Raw genomic sequence first — 18,111 nt, 5'->3', positions numbered from 1 at the left:
TTAATAAGAGAGCAGACATCAAAGAAATAGTTGATACAAAATGACTTCAGCGTAATTGTTAAAAAAGGGAAAAAGGAGTAATTGTAACCCACATTTTTAATGATATTGCAAACTTACAGGTAGTATTCAAAACATGTAATCCAAGTCTTAAACGAGCCACAAAAAAAGAATCTTATGGGAAGAAATCTTGTGTTTTTTAAACTGCTTCCCCCTCTCCAAACAGAGACCTTTTTAGTGGTATGTAGGCAACACTTGTTCAGTGGTTTTCTCTGCTGTTCTCTGTCTCAAAATGGCTTCTTTACAGACAAAGGAGAGCACTGTGCCGTGAAAAAGCTGCTGCGCCATAACTGGGTGAGGCTCAGGAGAGCGGCTCTTTTTTTTCTTTTTTTTTTAATCCGAGGGTAATTTCAGCAGGAAGTAACCACACGAAGCGCCACTGGGGGGTGATTATTTTTTATTTATTTAATCCAAAATGGTGGCTGTTTTTACACGAATATAAAAAGAGAAGAAAAAGACGACAACTGCGTGTGAGGAAGGAAACTTTCATAAAACCGGCGTAGTCAGGCGGTCGGTTGCTAGGCTGACTCGCGCCGAGAGCTCGAGCGCATTCGTTGGAACCCCCTCCCCCCCTCCTACACACCGTTGCCATATAAGGTCACGAAGAATCCACTGCAGCGGCAGCTCTGTTGTTTGGTATCTAGGCGAAAATAGCACGCAGCGTGCGCGTGATCTCTCGCTTCAAAGTCCAGCGGATCAACGGCTGCTTTACCAGATTAGACAAACAAGATATGAACCTCTTTTTTTCGGTGAAGGAGTTAAATATACAGAAGGGGAGGGTCTTTATTCACGTACGTAAAATGGATGGGGCGCGGGAGGGTCTCTAGATACACCTCTTTAGTTAAATGGTGCAGTCTTTCACTGTCTGTGTCAGTGTGCGTGTCAGAGGCCTGTTTTTCTTCTTATCAACTGCCGGCTCTAAGCTGCCGGGTGCGCGCATTCAGGTCACAGGGCTTCAATACCCTTCCCCCCTCTCTCTCTCTCTCTATGTTAAGCTTCTCCTTGCTCACAGCCAGCCCACGGTTACAGCTATGTAGAGGGTTTTATGGATGCGTTTAAAACAAACAACAAAAAAGTGAAAATGTGACATTACTTTGGAGATGGATTTGCGATGAAATCCACACCAATTGGGTTACTTATAGGCCTTTTGTTTTTTCTTTTTTCTTTTGTTTAAAAAAAAAAAAAAAAAAAAAAAAAAAAAAGCTTCCCGAGTGGGTTGTGCCCGTTCAGCGCTGCCGCTGACAGTCTGGAATATTCCACACAGAGAGGACTGGCCTTTTTCCCCTGCAGGACAGCTGTCTCTTTCTCTTCGGAGTGATAATATTTTAACAATTGTTCTTTGTTTATTAACTGATGAAAATGGGCTGTATGCGTGTGGATATGTAAGAACAATTTAATATCCTTTTAAGCCATATGTTATACTGCCAGTTACACCTTGTAAGTCAATCAAGCACTTTTAAAAAAATTAACTTATTCAACATATTTCTTTTCAAATCTATTGCGCTAAATACTGTACCAAACTGACAGGTACAGTGCTGTGTCTATTTTCTATGGATTTTGTACTTTCAGCTTTAAATCCTGACGGACTGAATCAAATCAAGCATTCCTCGGAGTCGTGTTTTTCATTATTTATGGGCACAGTTGGCTTTTTCAAGGATTTTTTCCCCTCGTCCCCCTGCAGAGATTGCTTGGTACTGTAAAAAAAAAAAAAAACCAAGCCAGATTTCTTCTTCTTAGCTCTTAAATATTTGCATGTGTAGTGTATTGCTGTACTATTCCACATAATGATCTGTAACATACTCTCATTGCAAGTTTTATTGCCTCTTGTCTGTCTGTGTGTGTGCGTGTGTGTTTGTGAGATGATGAAATAAATAGACTATGCATTAATTTTATTGTTTTCTTGTTATGGAAACTAAAAGGAGACTTTGTTGAATTTTTGGGCCCATCCTTAAAAGTGTGTCTTAGCTGTGATGACACAATATACGGGATGTTTCACATGCTGTGGGGTGAGATTACTGGAGGAATTTTGAGTAGAAACACGTTTATTTTGTGCCAATTTATTCACTTTTTAAGAATTACATTTTTGAAATGGAGGAAGGGTGTCAGCTTTTTCTCTTAAAGGGACAGGTTGCTCACATTTTCAGCACTTCCATGATCCAGCTAACCATATCATTAAACACCCCTGGGTTTAATTTGACTTTTTAGTCTACATCAGCATGTTGAAGTGCCTTTATGGCAGGGGAAATGCAGTGTTTGGCGTTTTGTGATCATATGGTTGTTCCCTGTGATCTGCTCTCTCCCGACACCCACAGTCACTGATAACCAGTCATCTACACTGCCAATGAAACACGTTCCCAAACCTGCTTTCTCACACTTTCTGCTGTGTGTGTCTTTTAATATCTAGCCATATCAGTGTTTAGCTCTAGTTTGTAACACTCACCCCTGTGACAAGATAATACACCCAAAACACTGAAAAATACAAAAATAAACTTTAAAAAAATCCTCACGCCCTTGAAAAGATTCATCACATTGTAAAAAAAGACCAAAAAACCCCACATCCATAAACTGCACCCTGGGAAGAGAGAAAATAGTTTGTCCTGATGGTACCATCTGTGATGTCACAGCAGAGAAGCATTACTCACATCCTGCTGAGGACTCAAAACGATCACATGGTACAGAAAACACTTTAATTTTAAAGTAATATACAGTTATTTTTGTCTAATCTGGAAGCGCTGGTTCTCAGTTGCTCTGTTTTCTCCTCAGATATATTAAATATTCTACCTGGAAGCTGCTTGCATGCTTCCTTAAGGTTCCAACTGATATATCTTTCGAGCCTGAAAGTGGAAAAGATAACCAAAACAGGCTTTTTACCTGGAAAAAGCTCACATTTAGATGGGTGCACCCAGTGACCCACTCAGTCTCACCAAGACAATGCTTCACACCTCCACAGGCAGGAGTCTAGAAACCTCTGTAGTGACAGCTGTCAGCGTCAACAAAAACCTGCTGATCCTGCATCAGTAGGATCAGCGTGAAAAGTGAGCATTTCTCAGTGTTATCCCTCGCACACACACACACACGCCACGCGGTCAGTGGGGGCAGTGCTTCAGACTGAGTACCCACCCAGAAAATGAAATACGCAAACACATTGCGGTAGAGGAAGTAGGAGCAGCCAGACTCAGTCGCTTCACATGTGTAATTTAGCGAGAGAGCGGCATGCTTTCAGTGAACAGGCTCATAATAGGAGAGGAGAGAAGTGGGGGGTCAATTGGAGGCAGACAGTGTGACAGGAACAGGAAGTGGTGAGCAGAGTGAGCTACCTGGTAAAACATGAGGCTTGGCTGTTCCTCACTCTGCCTGACACTCCCTGTAAATCATCTCAACCCTTCAAAAAATAGACTCGCTAGGCTGTGTCATGTATTTAAGTTAAATCTGGAGGGAGCACCTGCGTGACACTTTGGAGGCGAGATGACACAAAACGGTGCTGGGAACGGCACCACGAAAAAGGGAGATGAACTTAAAATTGTAATTGTGGGAGATGGAGGCTGCGGGAAAACATCTCTTCTGATGGTTTATGCCAAAGGTGATTTTCCAGAGGTAAGAAGAGCTCCCGTGTCACTTTTCACTCATTACAGCTTTCTGAATTTATTAACAAAGTTCTGATGTGTGACTGTAACCTGTCACACCCAGCACTGTAAGCTGCCTTTCCAAAGATTAATGGGGCACACCTCTGAAACACTTCAAATCGGTATAAATGAAGGGATATATAAACATGACGCTGTCTCTTAAAGTTGAAAATCTTTTTTTTGTGTGTGTCAAAAACAGAAGTATGCACCTTCAGTGTTCGAAAAATACACCACGACTATCACTCTCGGAGGAAAAGAGATAAAGCTCAACCTGTATGACACAGCCGGTAAGACCAAAAAAACATCAACGATCATCTCTGTGATTCAGGATTCTTTTCTTCACTTAAATTCCACATTGTATGAGAAGACATTAGGGTTTATTTTTTAGCTCAGTGGCCACATTATTTGTCCTCTGGGTGGAATAAAACAGAAGTATTGTATCTAATCTAATGTGATTATCAAGCGAGAGGAAGAGAAACACCCTTTTATTTTTCTGGTTTTTAAGATATTAAAGTTCAACCACACTCCCATCTTGTGAATTCAGTTGTTATCTTCGTGCTCTGAGAAACACTGTAGAAGGAAGTAGTAAAGGTTGACGTTCATGTCAGAGCATCATCATCATCATATTTCAGGAACCGTCTCAAATATAAGTGTACTAAGCAGTTATTAATATGAGGGTTTTTTATAGGGTAAATAAACCAAATGAAACACCTACAATCAAGTAAATATCCAAAAACTTGACTGGAAGTAAACCTAGAGTCTCAGATTAGACGCTCAACACATTTTATGGACTAATTTTATGTATTTTTGCTTCGTCAAACCATTTAAACATATATTAATAACAGTATTTTATATGTTTTTAAATAGAGCACGTATGGCCAGCTCTACAGCGTCGACTTGCTAGTACCGAAATTAGATTCGTAAATTGGGTAGTGTGACTCAAAAGTGACAGTTTTAACGCATTTCCATGTTATCTGAAGAGCTTTTTTAAGAAGACATTTTATTGTCAGGAAAAGCCACGGCAGTCTGGTCTGTCAGCTTATCTGTAGGGTGTCTTACATCAGCTGCAGAGGAAACTGAAGCCAGGATGTGGTTTCTTATATCTACCATAAACTTGGTAGCATTTTTATGTTTAGACTGTTGCATTTAAAGCAGAATCTTTGTCCTTTTGTTCCTTTAGACGCACACACAGAGTTTTGTAGTGCATGGGCGTATTCACACTTCTACATTTATCGGCTAACCCATATTTCTTGCCCTTCTCCTTTCAGGACAGGATGATTATGATCGACTGAGGCCACTTTCATACCAAGAAGCTAATCTGGTTCTAGTCTGCTTTGATGTCACAAACCCAACCAGCTATGAGAACGTCCTGATAAAGGTGATCCTTTTCTATTTTACAATAAGCGTTAACAATGAGCCAAGTTACACATGCAGGCACAGGAATGTCCCCAAACGTTCTCGCTTTTTGTTTAAGATCCAGTTTACGATTAATCATTAATCGCCTGGTATGTTGGTGCTGGCTTGCATTCTCTCGTATATTATTAACTCTTATGTTGTGCAAGCCTTCATGTGAGCAAGGATTACAATACAGGACCAATCAGAGCTGCAAACAAACAGAGTAATGCCAAATAATTCAAAAATCTAATGGGGGAAATAACAGACATGCACTGTATCACACCGTTAAACTCCTTATTCTGTTTGCCTAGTGGTACCCAGAGGTGAAGCACTTCTGTCGGGACACGCCAGTCATCCTGATTGGCTGCAAGACTGACCTCAGGAAGGACAAAGAGTGTGCCAGGAAGCTGAAGGCCATGAATCTGGCTCATGTCACTTACATGCAAGTAAGAAACGAACCGTGTAGACGTTCACCGATTTCTGTAAACATGTTTTCACTGATGTTACAGGATACAAGAGCATGCACATTAACCAGAACCCATCACCACATCTAAAAGCTACAGAGCTCCTTCAGATACATGTTTTTTCCTTCTTCTTTTACTGATCGTTGTCTTCGCAGCTTTACAGTCTAATTCTTGCTTCTTTTCTTTTCTAAATCTTGCTTTGATTTTTGTTCATTTTTTTCCCTCACCCAGGGTGAGGAGACTCGCCAGCACATGAACGCAGAGCTCTACCTCGAGTGCTCGGCGAAGTATCAGGAGAACGTGGAAGACATTTTCAGAGAAGCAACGAAGATGGCTTTGGCCTTCAACCGAAAACAGAGGAATAACAAGAGGAAGAAGAAATGTGTTATTTTGTGAAGGACAAAAAGCCACAAGAACCCTCTTCTTCAGTGAGACAGATTGTGCTCAGTGTCCTGCAGAGATTGAAAGTTGGGGGCCTGCACATGTTCCTTCAGTGTTACAAGGAAATGACTGATGACACAACAGGAAAGACAATTTTGCAAGTTGCAACCTGGAGCTTGAAACACCCTCTTTTGGAGGGTTTTACTTTCATATGTAATGTCTAGTATTTTTATATATGTTTTTCTTCCTGGGGAATTTTGTACTGTTTCTACTTTTGCACTGTTATTTTACCAAAAACATATTTATTGGAGGCACCGAGTTATTGTTTGTATTGTGATGTAGCTTTTACAATCTAAAGGAGTGAAGGATTAGAAAAAAACAAAAAAAAAAAAAACAACTCATGACTGTTAGGTTGTTTTGTGGCCGTCAGTCTGAAGGCTTTACCAATAGCGCCCACTAGAGTTGAAAAACCATAACACGTAGAGCGGCTGCACAGTTTATTTAGGCTTTTATCACAAGTTGGACTGAAACAATGTAATGAATACAGTGAACACCTGTGAGAACAAGAAACGAGTTACTGTTCCTAATCAGGTGCTGATTTTACCATAACGGACACATGAATGAAAAACTCAGGGAACAAACTGCATTCTTGAAAAACAGCTACGTACAATTTTTTTGTGTGTTAAAGACAAAGTGTTTTAATCACATCAGATGTGATCAATTTCCCTCAATAAAAAAAAAAAAAAAAAAAAAAAAAAAACACAGATACCGAGATTCTCTCCAGGAGCATGATTGCACAAGACATGACACAATCAATGAAACCATTTTCACAATACTAGTGGTGTTTTTTTGTCCCACCCTCCCCCTCACGTGAATAAAAAGTAAGGCATCAGAGAAAACTACGTGAAGCAAAGTGAAAGATCTCACCATAAATTAACTGAAATATTTAATGGGTGTATGGGTCTGTGGGTTGGAATTAGAAAAATAATTGAATACATTTAAAAAAAGTCATAATTCAGTATCAGTCTTACAGTACTGGTGCTAATAGCAGCATTTAATCACAACATTTCTCCAACATGTAACAAAATGGGAACTCACAGCACAGTAACTGTGTCGCTAAATTTAAACTTTGTGAGGAAATGCTTGCTCACCTTGAAGCTACTTTTACACAAGCATGTTGCTGCCCCATCAGTAAACCATGATTTGTGCATTTAACACTTTGTTAGTATTCTGTTAATGACCACATGAAATGTAACGTCCAAATGTAACAACAGTTCACGTTATCTGCGTCTTCTTGGGATTTAGACAAAGTTAAAAAAAAAAAAAAAAGTTATGGCTTTCGAAACCACTGCTTTCAAAAAGACAAATGATGTAGCGCTCCCTTTGCAGTCCCAACTCATCTGGAAACAAAACCGTAACAGTAAAGACCGAGCAGCTGCTCTCACTCGAGACGGCAGAGGGATTTTATTCCTCCACCCTTTCAGATAATTCTCAATACTCAAGTATCAGTTTGTTTTTTTCTTTAAGCTGTGGACCTACATTTGAGATTTTCAGGATCTAAAGACTAGTAAAAATACTAGCAGTAAAAATATTATCACACAACAGGGAGATGAGACAAAACGATAAAGTACAGCCTCAAACTGAAAGTGTTCAATTTTTTTTGGGAGACGTTTTGATCATCATTACTTCACAGAAGTATGAAGTATGTGCGTGACAGACGTTAGGTCTTCAAAGGCAAACTATTTTCTGTTCTGTTAAACGATGCTACCTTCCCTCATTATTTGCATATGATTTGAACAGAGGCTCTCCGTTAAAGTTCATGCACCGACACAAACACCCAAATAAACACACTCTTTCCACTCACACATATACAGGTTAAAGAGACTAATCTATCAGGTGAATGTCACTTTGTGCAGTGCTCATACGAACATCAACACAGTCATATGTATGTAAAAACATTTTTGTTAGAAACTTTGGCCGGAGGCTGCTGCTGCTGTCAAAGTCCGAGAGAAAACGGTGGCTTCAGCCTCGTCGTCTCTTGACCTGATCACACTCTGTTCAGTCCATCAAGCGATTGTGCGCGTTGCTTCAAAATTACTGGCCCTTGAAGATGCCTCGCTGAGGTTATTCTCAGTCAGTTTTTTGGACCTTCTCCGGGTTTTTCTGAACTTTTTGGTGGACGACTTTTACCGTGGTGAGAAAGTTTCCCAGGAACAGGACGAGAAACGTTAGCGCCAGCATGAATACCTGAAAGAAGAAAAAAAGGGTTACATTTAAAGACAAGTCATGGCATGTGCAGCTGTGGGCTTTTCAGACAGGACACGAAAATGAAGAAGACTGTTCTAAAACGCATTATTTCCTAACACTTGTGTTTGCTGACAGTTGTTGCTGTGATGAGGAAAATGCAGGCACAGCGCGAGCAAAGTTCAACAGATTGTAGGCGACACTGAACATGGCACAGTTATTAGTGTCAGACTGGGACTTCCCCGCACAACCATCTCTAGGGTTTACAGAGAATGGTCAGAAAACCGAGAATATACAGTAAGCGGCACTTCTCTAGGTTAAAAAGCCTTCATGTCAGAGGTTAGAGGAAATGAGACGGATGATGAGACTCTGATGGTATCAGAGTCAGAATTTGTAAACACAACTTTTAAAGTCCACATTTGGGGTCGTATTCAAAGTATACTGCTACCAAATATACATGAGGAATGTACAAATGAGATCCTAAAACAAGCGTTTCAAACATTTTCCTCTTATATAAAATTATCTTTGAGCTCTGCTTCAGCATGTCGGTTTGACATTTAAGCACTTGAACTGTCAATGCAATCCTTACCTGCCACTCCTTACAATCCTCATGTCTTGCCAAGCGGAACAAGGTCACCGAGTTGTACAGCTGCCAAAACTGTGAAAGAAGAGGAGGCATCATCTTTCATGATGTTGCTGCACAGACACGTTTCTTTGATATTTCTTTTAAAACCGCCTGGTCATTTTATGCTCTTAATGCCTTAATGTAAGGATCTTGTGCAGTCCTCCTGAAAAGTGCAATCAAGCAATAGAAGTTCTATATTAGATACAAGTAGAAAAACATGAAAACTTACATGGCCAAAAAATAGAAAAGGCAAAAGAAACGTGAGTCCCCTCCACATCCAAGATTGAAATCCCTCTGCAGAGACAGAAAAACAAAAAACAAAACAAAACAAAACATGACCCAAGTGACTGGAGTGCTCTCATTCTGATTTCACTGCTCAACAGCTTGACATTTGAGACGTTTGAGGAAGCAGATCTGTGTCCTCGGTGCTCCAGCGTGTTGGGACATCTGTGACCCTGCACGCTGATGTTAACAACTGCCCCCATCTCTCACCTTTACCCCATTTCCCCCACCCAGACATGGTGTTGCAGATGACTCAAACAACTGAAATGGTTATCATCAAAAATAGCTTACCCACTGTGAGGTCCAGCTGATTTCTCTCTCCCAAAGCTCGCAGTCTGTATAAGCAGCCGCTCTGGTAGTAGTACTGAAGGAACTGAACAAAGCCTGGAGGAGCAAAAAGATTAAAAATAATTATTCATCGCTGCACTTTATAGCCATGTTCTTATTTTAGAGCACTGATGGCAACAGTTACAACCAACAAACTGCAGCTCTCCCTGTGAGGTTTGGCTCAAAACAAAAAGTTCTACATTCGGTTGAATCAGTCAGGCAGACTTTTTTTTAATTAATACGCTTTTAAACATTTGACTTTTCACCCAAAACCCTGACCAGAGAGCACCCTCACAGAGTTGACACCTCATGAGTCTGCATATGATATACATAGCAACAAGTGCAACCGCCAGTGTGCCACGTGACTTCCCTTCTATACTCAGGTGAAGACATAGCAGCTACAATCTCATCATTTTCCATCACTGTTAAATAAACTGCTCTTTGTTATAGTCTGGTTAGTTTTTAGGCCTTACTACAACCTTATTAAATCCAACTATCAACTTTAAATCATCTGTATTATTAAAGCTCTTATTTAAAAAGGTTCTCACAAAGAACCTTTTTACAGACATTTACAGCAAGCTTTGCAAACACAGATCAAGTCTAATCCCAGACTACAACAAAGATTTAATGAAGATCTTCACTGACAGCTTTTTATTTTTGTGGGACTCAGCTCAGTCCAGTTGTATGGCTCCATCCAATGAGTTGTACGGTTTAAGAGTAAATATACAGACAGATAATACAAAGAGACACGTTTGCAAGAGCAGTTGCAGACACACTAATAAATCTTAGCTGCCTACAAATGGAAAAGAAAAGTATTCAAATCTAGTTTTTCCAACATCATTGTGAACATGAGATACTATGACATGACTTTCTAAGTACTGTATTTCTTTGTAGTATAAACTTGTAAGTCATCACCTTTAAGTGCTGCCCCATCCTGAAGTCATTCAAAGTTTTAGTTTTATTGGGGGGTTATGTAACAAATTTGGTTTTGCAAGTGACCTGACCTTGCCCTCTTCTGGCACAGTGTGCCCTCTTCTGGCACAGTGTGTTCTTCCCTCTCTGGCATTTACAGAATGTGTGTCTGGGTGTCTCTCTCTCTCTCTTGTTTTTTTAAATTAAAATCCCAAATTTTAGACCTTTAGCTCAGTGTGACTGCATGTCAGCAGAAAATATTACATGGGAACATTGGAGGGAAAATAATGATGAAAGCATCTGAAGTTTGTTCTTCCCTCTCTGGGTCCTCAACTAGACCTTTGATTTACAGAATGTGTGTCTGTGTGACAACACAACAGAAAACCATGTGAAATTCTCTCTCGATATGTTTTTTTTTCTCGAATTAAAATCCCAGATTTTAGACCTTAGGCTCAAGTGCATCTTCTCTCTCCATGCACAGTTTTACTCATTAATTGGATGAAGGGCAGAAAATATTATTTTCATCCATTAAATATCACAAAAGTCAAATAAAATGTGATAGAAGCACCAGTCTGACAATTTGCTTTTTTACATTTCTTTTTGTTTACTTCCACAAATTTGAATAATCAAAATATATTTGTATCTGTCTCCAGGAAGACACCCATATTGCCAACTATTGATCCAATTGGTAGTCATTTATTTGGCACTGTGACAGCATGGTGCCTCAAATGCGATGAAGTGTGGCAATGTTTGACAACACAACAGAAAACCATGTGAAATGCATTATTTGTTATTAGGTTCCTTATAACAAACAGCAAAGGCTTTCATGCTTAAAACCCCTTTTTTAAACTGAGGTTTAAGTCAACCCTAAGTACTTTTAGTACTGTATTTCATCTATACTTTTCAGTGGTGTGCCTGGATTGCTCTGTCGTCATAATGTAACTGAGCTGTTTAGGTTGGACTTTGAGCTATTAAATCTTGAACTGTTGCTTTTAATGAAGCGTTGGCAGGAGAGTCGGAAAAACAGAAGAATACCTGCTGAAGTTCTGAGCAGCAGAATCAGGAAAGATGAGAGGTTTAAGAGCCTTTGACTATGGCATGGTTGTTTCTGCCAGACGAGCTTGTCTGAGTATTTCATAAACTACTCAGCTGCTGTGATTTCCCCCACATGACCATCTCTAGGGTTTACAGAAGATGGTCCAAAAACAAGACAGCACCCCATGTGAAAGCTCAAATAACCTCAAACTGGTTTCTTGAACATCACTATGAGTTCACTCTACTCAGATTACCTCCAAAGTCATCAGATCTCAGTCTAATAGAGGACCTTTGTGATTTATTGGAACTGAAGTTTTGCATTATGTATGTGAAGCTGACAAATCTGCAACAACTGTCAATACGGACCAAATGTTTCGAGGACCTTATTGAACCATAGATGCCATGAAGAATTCTGCCCTGAACGCAAAAGGGTTCCCAACCTGGTACTAACATCTGTATCTAATAAAGTGGCCAGTGAGTGTACGTAAATAAGCCAATTTGGATACATCTTACTTTGATAGATGGAGAAGGCAAGAAACTGGCTCCTGAACATCTGATACATTGGTCCTTCTGGCCTGAGGAAAGAAAAGAACTCATTCACATTTCCCAAAATAAAAACAACATGATGCTGAATCAACAAAGAAAATATCTCACCATGTCAGCATAACACCTGACAAGAAGGTGGAGACATAATGGTGAGACACCCACCACCCTTTGATCCTGAAAAGAAAAAAGGAGGAACTTGAAAATTTTCCCAACTAAAAATCTTCCGTAGACAAAGGCTTTAATTTAAAAATAGCCCACTAAAGGATAAATCCTCTGATAGTAGCAACACACCTGGAGCCGTTGTTTATGAGGATGCTTTCCCTTATGGTCAATGTGCAGTAGTACCACACCAACAAAAAGTTGAAGATTTCATCAGTGACCCTAAACAAGGCAGAAAACATCAAATAAGAAGCCAATCCTTAATAAGATAACACCATCAGTCATGCTTCGAGGGGAGGGAGGTTCTCTCACCGACAGTTTAGAAAGAAGAGGCAGGTTATTGCTCCGAACATCAGGATTATTGTCATGCAAAGCTTGAACTTCTCATACTCGTCTTTGTAGGCAAATCTGTGCGCATAAACGGAACAAAGAGATGATAAGAGACTGACATAAAAACCAATCTGAACCCACAGCCTGAACCTGCTTTTGAGGCTAAAAGGTGATACATACTTTGCCTGGTTGCTGAGAAGTGTTACATTCACGTTGCCCAGGACCAAATTCAAGTATAGTCTTAAAACGGAAAAAAAAAAATGCAAGTTAACGAAATAAAGCTTAGTGATTACAGCAGATCTCTCACTGACAACAAGTAGTTCTCACCCATTTTTCTTTGGCAAATATGCTTCCATGTCAAAGAAAACATTTTCTTTATCTTTTATTTGCGTTTTGATGTCAGTTATTAGTTTCAGCTCTTTCTCATCACACGTCTGTGCACACCTGTAACGAAAGCAGAAGGGCAAAATGAGAAAAGACGAAGGATATTTTTCACCCTCCATGATATCACTGAAATCGAAACCAGATAATTTAAGTGCTTATTTTAGTTGTGGGAATCCATCAACTACTTGCTTGACTACTTTAATAGCAGGTGTACTTACTTGGTTAAACTGTGCCTCAAGTCTTTCAGACATTTCCTCTGTTTACTGATGGCGTTGCTGCAAGTTGCTTGAAGACTGGTGAGCTCTTCCAGTTTTTGCCGGTATATTTTGTGAGTTTCCTGTGAATAAATTAAATACATGTCTGGTTAGAAACATCTGCCGACACGCAGAAATGAGGATTAAGCACAACCAGCTAGGACTTAAAGATGAATACAGCCACAAATTAATCACTCAGGTTTACTTGCATTCGTAGCTACACTGTCATCACTTTGTCCCCATCAAAAAGGATGACGCATCTGATATATACACACACACACACACACACACACACGTTTAAATTACAGCTACTTTGTCTGTCTTTTACCTGAAAGCTTCAAAAACAATTCTAAATTAGGAGTAAATTACATCATTGGGAAACACGAACTACAGTTCAAACAATTAGTAGACTCCCAAAATGTAAAGAAAAATGTCCTGGACTAAACACTGAAAACTGATGACACATCCATATATATTCATGCTTCTAAGTTCTTTTATCATTAATTACGTACCCATTTTTATTCATCCTATGTATTTACTCATTCTGTTCATTTATTGTCATTTTAATCCTAAGAGAAAGTACAATGAAAGTTTGCCTATGTATAATGACAATAAAAGTTCATTCATCCATTCATGCTGAGAGAGACTCCCTATCCTCTGAATCTTTGACCCATTAATACGCTGTTCTTCAGTGAAACAGTCCCCGTAAGCAGATCCTATTGTTATATATGTAAACCACATGCGAGTTTGCTAATCAGGGGTCAGATTCCTATCCCCCTTAGAGCCAGTTGAACTCCCTTTGTTGTACCGCCATACCTCACAGGTTCAGATCTAATCACCCAAAGGTTATCTTCCTCAAGGCTGAGCTTATACCTTTTGTCTTTGTTCATCACCTACACGTGAACCAGTGGTTCTGAATCGGCACACCTTTCCTGCCCCACTCTTTTACTCATTAAGCACACCATCATAGGAAACCACAAAAAGCAGGACTGATCTCTTCAAGAGAACATAGTAATTGGTTTAATACTTGTCCTCATGGTGAAATATTTCAAAGTTAGCTACATCACAAAAAGTAGGGAGATCTTCCCAGTATTTAACAGGAAAAAGAAAGCAATCTACATGCAGCCGTCATTCATTGTGTTTCTGCAATCTTTGTTTTATCACATGACCATTTTCTGACATCAGTTATGATGAGGTGCACATGACCTGTTAAAAGGATGGGTTATACCAGTCAGCCAGTACTGAGCACATGATTTAAGTATGCGTCCATTCAAACTGACATGAAAACAATGTAACATCTGTTTTAAATCCCTCTATGGGTCTGGCACCAGTCTCTCTCTCAGAGATCATATAATCATCATATACAGACAAACAGATAACTCAGATGCTATGCAGCTGGCCTTCTGTTCCCAAGATCAATACACACAGGAGGAATCAGCTTTTAGCCATCGTGGCCCCAGTGTGTGGAGGTGAATAACTCCATCTCAGTGGACACTTAAAAAAACAAAACAAAAAACAAACCTTGACTTATGTTTTGTAATTGAAGTGGGCTCAATATTTCGGTGGGCTCAATATTTCCACTTCGTTTTGTAATTGAAGGGGGCTCAATATTTCGGTACGTCTTAACCCTTTACAACACTTTTCTTTTATAGTTTCAAAATTTGTCACATTTGTTTAAAGTTGTGTTTTAAAATTCTCTAAAGAACTGCAGCTGTTTGAAAGAGGTAAATAAAGCTGAAATATAACAGCTATAATATAAACGGGAAGCGGTTTCTGCTCAGCTTCAGATCCACGTGTGCATAAACTGTGAGGTGTCACAGAAACAGAGATTTTAGGTGAATAATACAGTTTCTTATCTTCATTTTGTTCCAAGTTAGCCAACTATGGCTAACGTGAGCTAGCGTGTCAACTTCACGATGGCTGCTGATGCCCTTAAGGACTCCTAAATAAATCACCCAAGCCAAAGACCCAGAAGCTACTTTGTGAAGCCACTTTAACCTCTGCCTCAACTTCGGTAGCAGTGATTTAACATTAATAAATAGGACAACAATGCATTGTGCGGTTAGCTAACTTACTGTAGCAGCTTATTCGCAGCAAAGCACCCTAGCCCCAAGAAGACTGTTGCTAATGTTAGCGGTTGCAACACAGCGATGTTACAGTAAAGTAAGAAAAAATTTAAACGCACGGCAAATATATTGCATCCCTCGGATACTGCTGCCAACAGCGCACTTATTGGCTCGATGCTGGGTTTACGGATGACCTGAGAATGAATGACGAATAGGAAAGAGACAGACAAACTGCTACAGCCCCTGCATGTCTCGACGCCACACTACTCCTCCTACTAACCTAGCACAAATGATACTATACTCGTTAAAGAGTTTTCAGTCACCTGTAATTGTTGATATTCCTCGTCAATTTCCTCCCACTCTGCCTGAAACCTCGGCTTGGACATTGCAGTGTTGTAGCTTATTCAGCGAAGAAGACTCTTCCACAAGGCTTTTCACCCACGGGCTGCTCCTGCTCCGGCCACTCAGGCGAGTTTTAACTGTCCTGTGTGGAGCATGCGCACTTCGTAAACCGCCGTCACAACCAAACGTCGTGGTTTACAACGGATGAAGCCATCAAGTAGTAAATAAAAGAAACTAACGGCAGATTTAAAAAAAATGACTTGTGGATCAAAAATGACATCCAGACACGTTCAACTCAAATTTTTAAATGGTCTCTCAATTACATTTATAAGGCACCAATAACTGTACACATTGCTGTTGCTAGGATACAGCATACAAACTTGCTCTCCTGCTGCTGGTGGTCAGCATTGAAGTTGTGTACGGCTAGTAACATGTTTTCTTAATTTCTTCGTTAAATTAATGGCTTTTGTTTGGCTAAGTTTGCAAGCGGATTCAGTTTCAGTAAGTGATCCGCTTGGAAACACCGCAAAGGTACAATTACTTTGCTTTTTTGCTTTTCTACTTTTCTATTTTACCTGTAATGCTAACTAAGCTGGAGAGCTTAACTAGTTTCCTTAGATGACCGTGTGGCTACTTTTCTAAATAATAAAATACAGTGTTGTGAGTGACAGTTTAAAATACTGTCAACTCTTCAAAGAAGGGCAGTGTTTTTTCTGTTGTATGAATTTGGTGACATGTACTGCTTAATGGGTATGGCAGCTTGTTTGTGCCACTAACAAAACATTTTTTAGCCATCTATCAAGTCAAAAAAAAAAATATCAATTTACTAACTTAAACATGAGAAAATAATTTTAAATTTTGAGTCACTAAGTCGGGATTTTGAGATAATAACTTTAAATTTTGACTTATGGATGGCAAAAAACTACAAATAAAAAAAATATTTGTTTCCATTTTCAGTGGCAGAAGGACAGCAAACATGTTTTGTTTTTTTAAATTTCATTCTAATGTCATAGGGCTTACAGGTTTCATCAAGCTACCACCAGCAATGCCATTTCTCAAAAGACCTCCAACTACTCCCTCATTGTCAACACTGCTGGACATTAAGTCACAGAAATGTGGACTGCGGCACACAGTTTTCTCACCCAGTGGAAACGAATACACCGGGGAGTGGCAGAACAATAAGAAGCATGGTGAGATATAGTTTTTCGTCAGCTTCCACTCAACTCCTGAGAGGTTTGAAGTAGTGCAGCTGTCATGTTTGCTTGTTTGTTTATTTATTTCTATAAGGCAAGGGAACTCAGGTTTGGAAGAAGTCTGGTGCCATTTATAATGGAGAGTGGAAATTTGGAAAACGTGACGGGTATGGTACCTACAGCGTGTTACTCCCAGGATCAAAGAAGTATGTGAAGAAGTACTGTGGTGAATGGACAGATGGAAAGAAGGATGTATGTATGTGACATAATGTTTCACATGCACGCTGCAAGACATATCGGTATGTATGGTCAGTCATGTATTTGTCCACCTTCTCAGGGGTATGGCACATACTTTTACAATAACTCATCGGTGTACGAGGGGGAGTGGAGCGAGGACCAACGGAGTGGCTGGGGAAGGATGTACTATGCAAATGGAGACATCTATGAGGGCAAGTGGCTGAAGGATAAGAATCATGGAGAAGGAATCATTATATTTTGTAAGAGAAAATTTTCTATACATGCATGTACATCGAAACTAGATTATAATTTGGATGTTATAATGTGACTTTCTAATTTCTGTTTAAGCAAATGGAAACAGATATGAAGGTAGCTGGCGAGAGGGCAAGAAGGATGGTCGTGGGAAGTTCTACTACTGTGACAAAGGCCAGCTGTATGAAGGCCTTTGGGTGGATGGAGTGCCAAAATGTGGGACCCTGTCTGATTTTGGGAGAGATGGAGCACCAATGCCTGCAAAATGTCAGATTCCAAAGGTACAGCGTTGCAACTGACTGTTACAGCCATGCATCAAAATTAAATTACACGACTAATTACATTACACTGCTTACATGACATAATCATATAAGCACTGACAACAAAGCCCTGCTCCATTTGTACTACTGTGCATGAAAGCGTGGACTTATCTTCTATTTTCAGGTACACCTGATCGATCCACAGCTGGTTTTAAGGGAAGCCGAATCAGCTTACCTTGGGCAGTTCTGATAAACAACAAGAGGATCAAGAGCAAGTTTCCACTTCACCACATGCTTGCTGATAAAGAATTTTAAAAAAGCATAATGAGTTTTCAGTGTGTGTCCCTTTTGTCACACAGATTATTTGTCCTTGTCAGAGGGGCAAAATCCTTTAATCATCCATTAATGTGACAAATTTATCTGTTGCCAATTAAAAGTGTATAATAATTGATCATAAAGGGAAAAAAATGCCTCATCAGATTTTACATATATACCTCTTAAGATTGAAAACACTATGTTGGATGACTTAATACAAATTAAAAGAGATTGTCATATGATAAATTCAGTGTTACACATCCATCTGTTTGTCATATGGTGTCTGATCACACTTTAGCCTTGAGTGTGTAAATCCTTGAGAACTTGTAACTGACACACAAGCCACATTATTCAGTAGAAAGCAGTCATGCTTTGTTCTGTTTATAGTTTGTATAGTTGTCCTAAGAATAAAACACTATTCCTAACAA

The 18,111-nt window shown here is 39.6% G+C and overlaps 3 protein-coding genes across 8 annotated transcripts in view; 2 read left to right on the top strand and 1 right to left on the bottom strand.

Annotated features, from left to right (window-relative positions):
- rhof (ras homolog family member F) overlaps positions 1-6,680 on the top strand; it is a 6,995-nt gene extending 315 nt beyond the window's left edge. The window contains exons 2-6 of one of the 4 annotated variants that reach the window (XM_039615949.1): positions 305-351; positions 3,880-3,967; positions 4,949-5,058; positions 5,387-5,521; positions 5,771-6,680. In XM_039615949.1, coding sequence (XP_039471883.1) covers positions 305-351; positions 3,880-3,967; positions 4,949-5,058; positions 5,387-5,521; positions 5,771-5,935 — 545 coding nt within the window. In that variant the 3' untranslated portion in view covers positions 5,936-6,680. Of the gene's footprint in view, positions 1-146; positions 3,652-3,879; positions 3,968-4,948; positions 5,059-5,386; positions 5,522-5,770 lie in introns of those variants that run through there. The other 3 variants (XM_039615948.1, XM_039615947.1, XM_031742571.2) reach the window with 3 other exon arrangements.
- Positions 6,405-15,545, bottom strand: tmem120b (transmembrane protein 120B). The gene is made up of 12 exons (XM_031742567.2): positions 15,408-15,545; positions 12,983-13,101; positions 12,708-12,824; positions 12,561-12,620; positions 12,363-12,458; positions 12,183-12,272; positions 12,000-12,065; positions 11,859-11,920; positions 9,363-9,455; positions 9,019-9,083; positions 8,754-8,822; positions 6,405-8,167 (listed from the first exon to the last, which is right to left on the bottom strand). The coding sequence occupies exons 1-12, from the start codon at positions 15,468-15,470 to the stop codon at positions 8,051-8,053; spliced, it is 1,017 nt and encodes a 338-aa protein (XP_031598427.1). The 5' UTR covers positions 15,471-15,545; the 3' UTR covers positions 6,405-8,050.
- morn3 (MORN repeat containing 3) lies at positions 15,438-18,111 on the top strand. 3 transcript variants are annotated; one of them, XM_039615946.1, is made up of 6 exons: positions 15,438-15,552; positions 16,449-16,616; positions 16,714-16,871; positions 16,957-17,116; positions 17,205-17,389; positions 17,553-18,111. In XM_039615946.1, the coding sequence occupies exons 2-6, from the start codon at positions 16,472-16,474 to the stop codon at positions 17,616-17,618; spliced, it is 714 nt and encodes a 237-aa protein (XP_039471880.1). In that variant the 5' UTR covers positions 15,438-15,552; positions 16,449-16,471; the 3' UTR covers positions 17,619-18,111. The 3 variants fall into 3 exon arrangements, with proteins under 3 accessions (XP_039471880.1, XP_031598429.1, XP_031598428.1); XM_031742569.2 differs by lacking the exon at positions 15,438-15,552 and adding an exon at positions 15,751-15,843; XM_031742568.2 differs by lacking the exon at positions 15,438-15,552 and adding an exon at positions 15,765-15,957.

This window comes from Oreochromis aureus, linkage group 7, assembly GCF_013358895.1.
Source record: "Oreochromis aureus strain Israel breed Guangdong linkage group 7, ZZ_aureus, whole genome shotgun sequence".
NCBI classification, from domain to species: Eukaryota; Metazoa; Chordata; class Actinopteri; order Cichliformes; family Cichlidae; genus Oreochromis; species Oreochromis aureus.
Note: the sequence above shows the minus strand (reverse complement) of the source record. Positions and strands in the feature narration are given on the sequence as shown.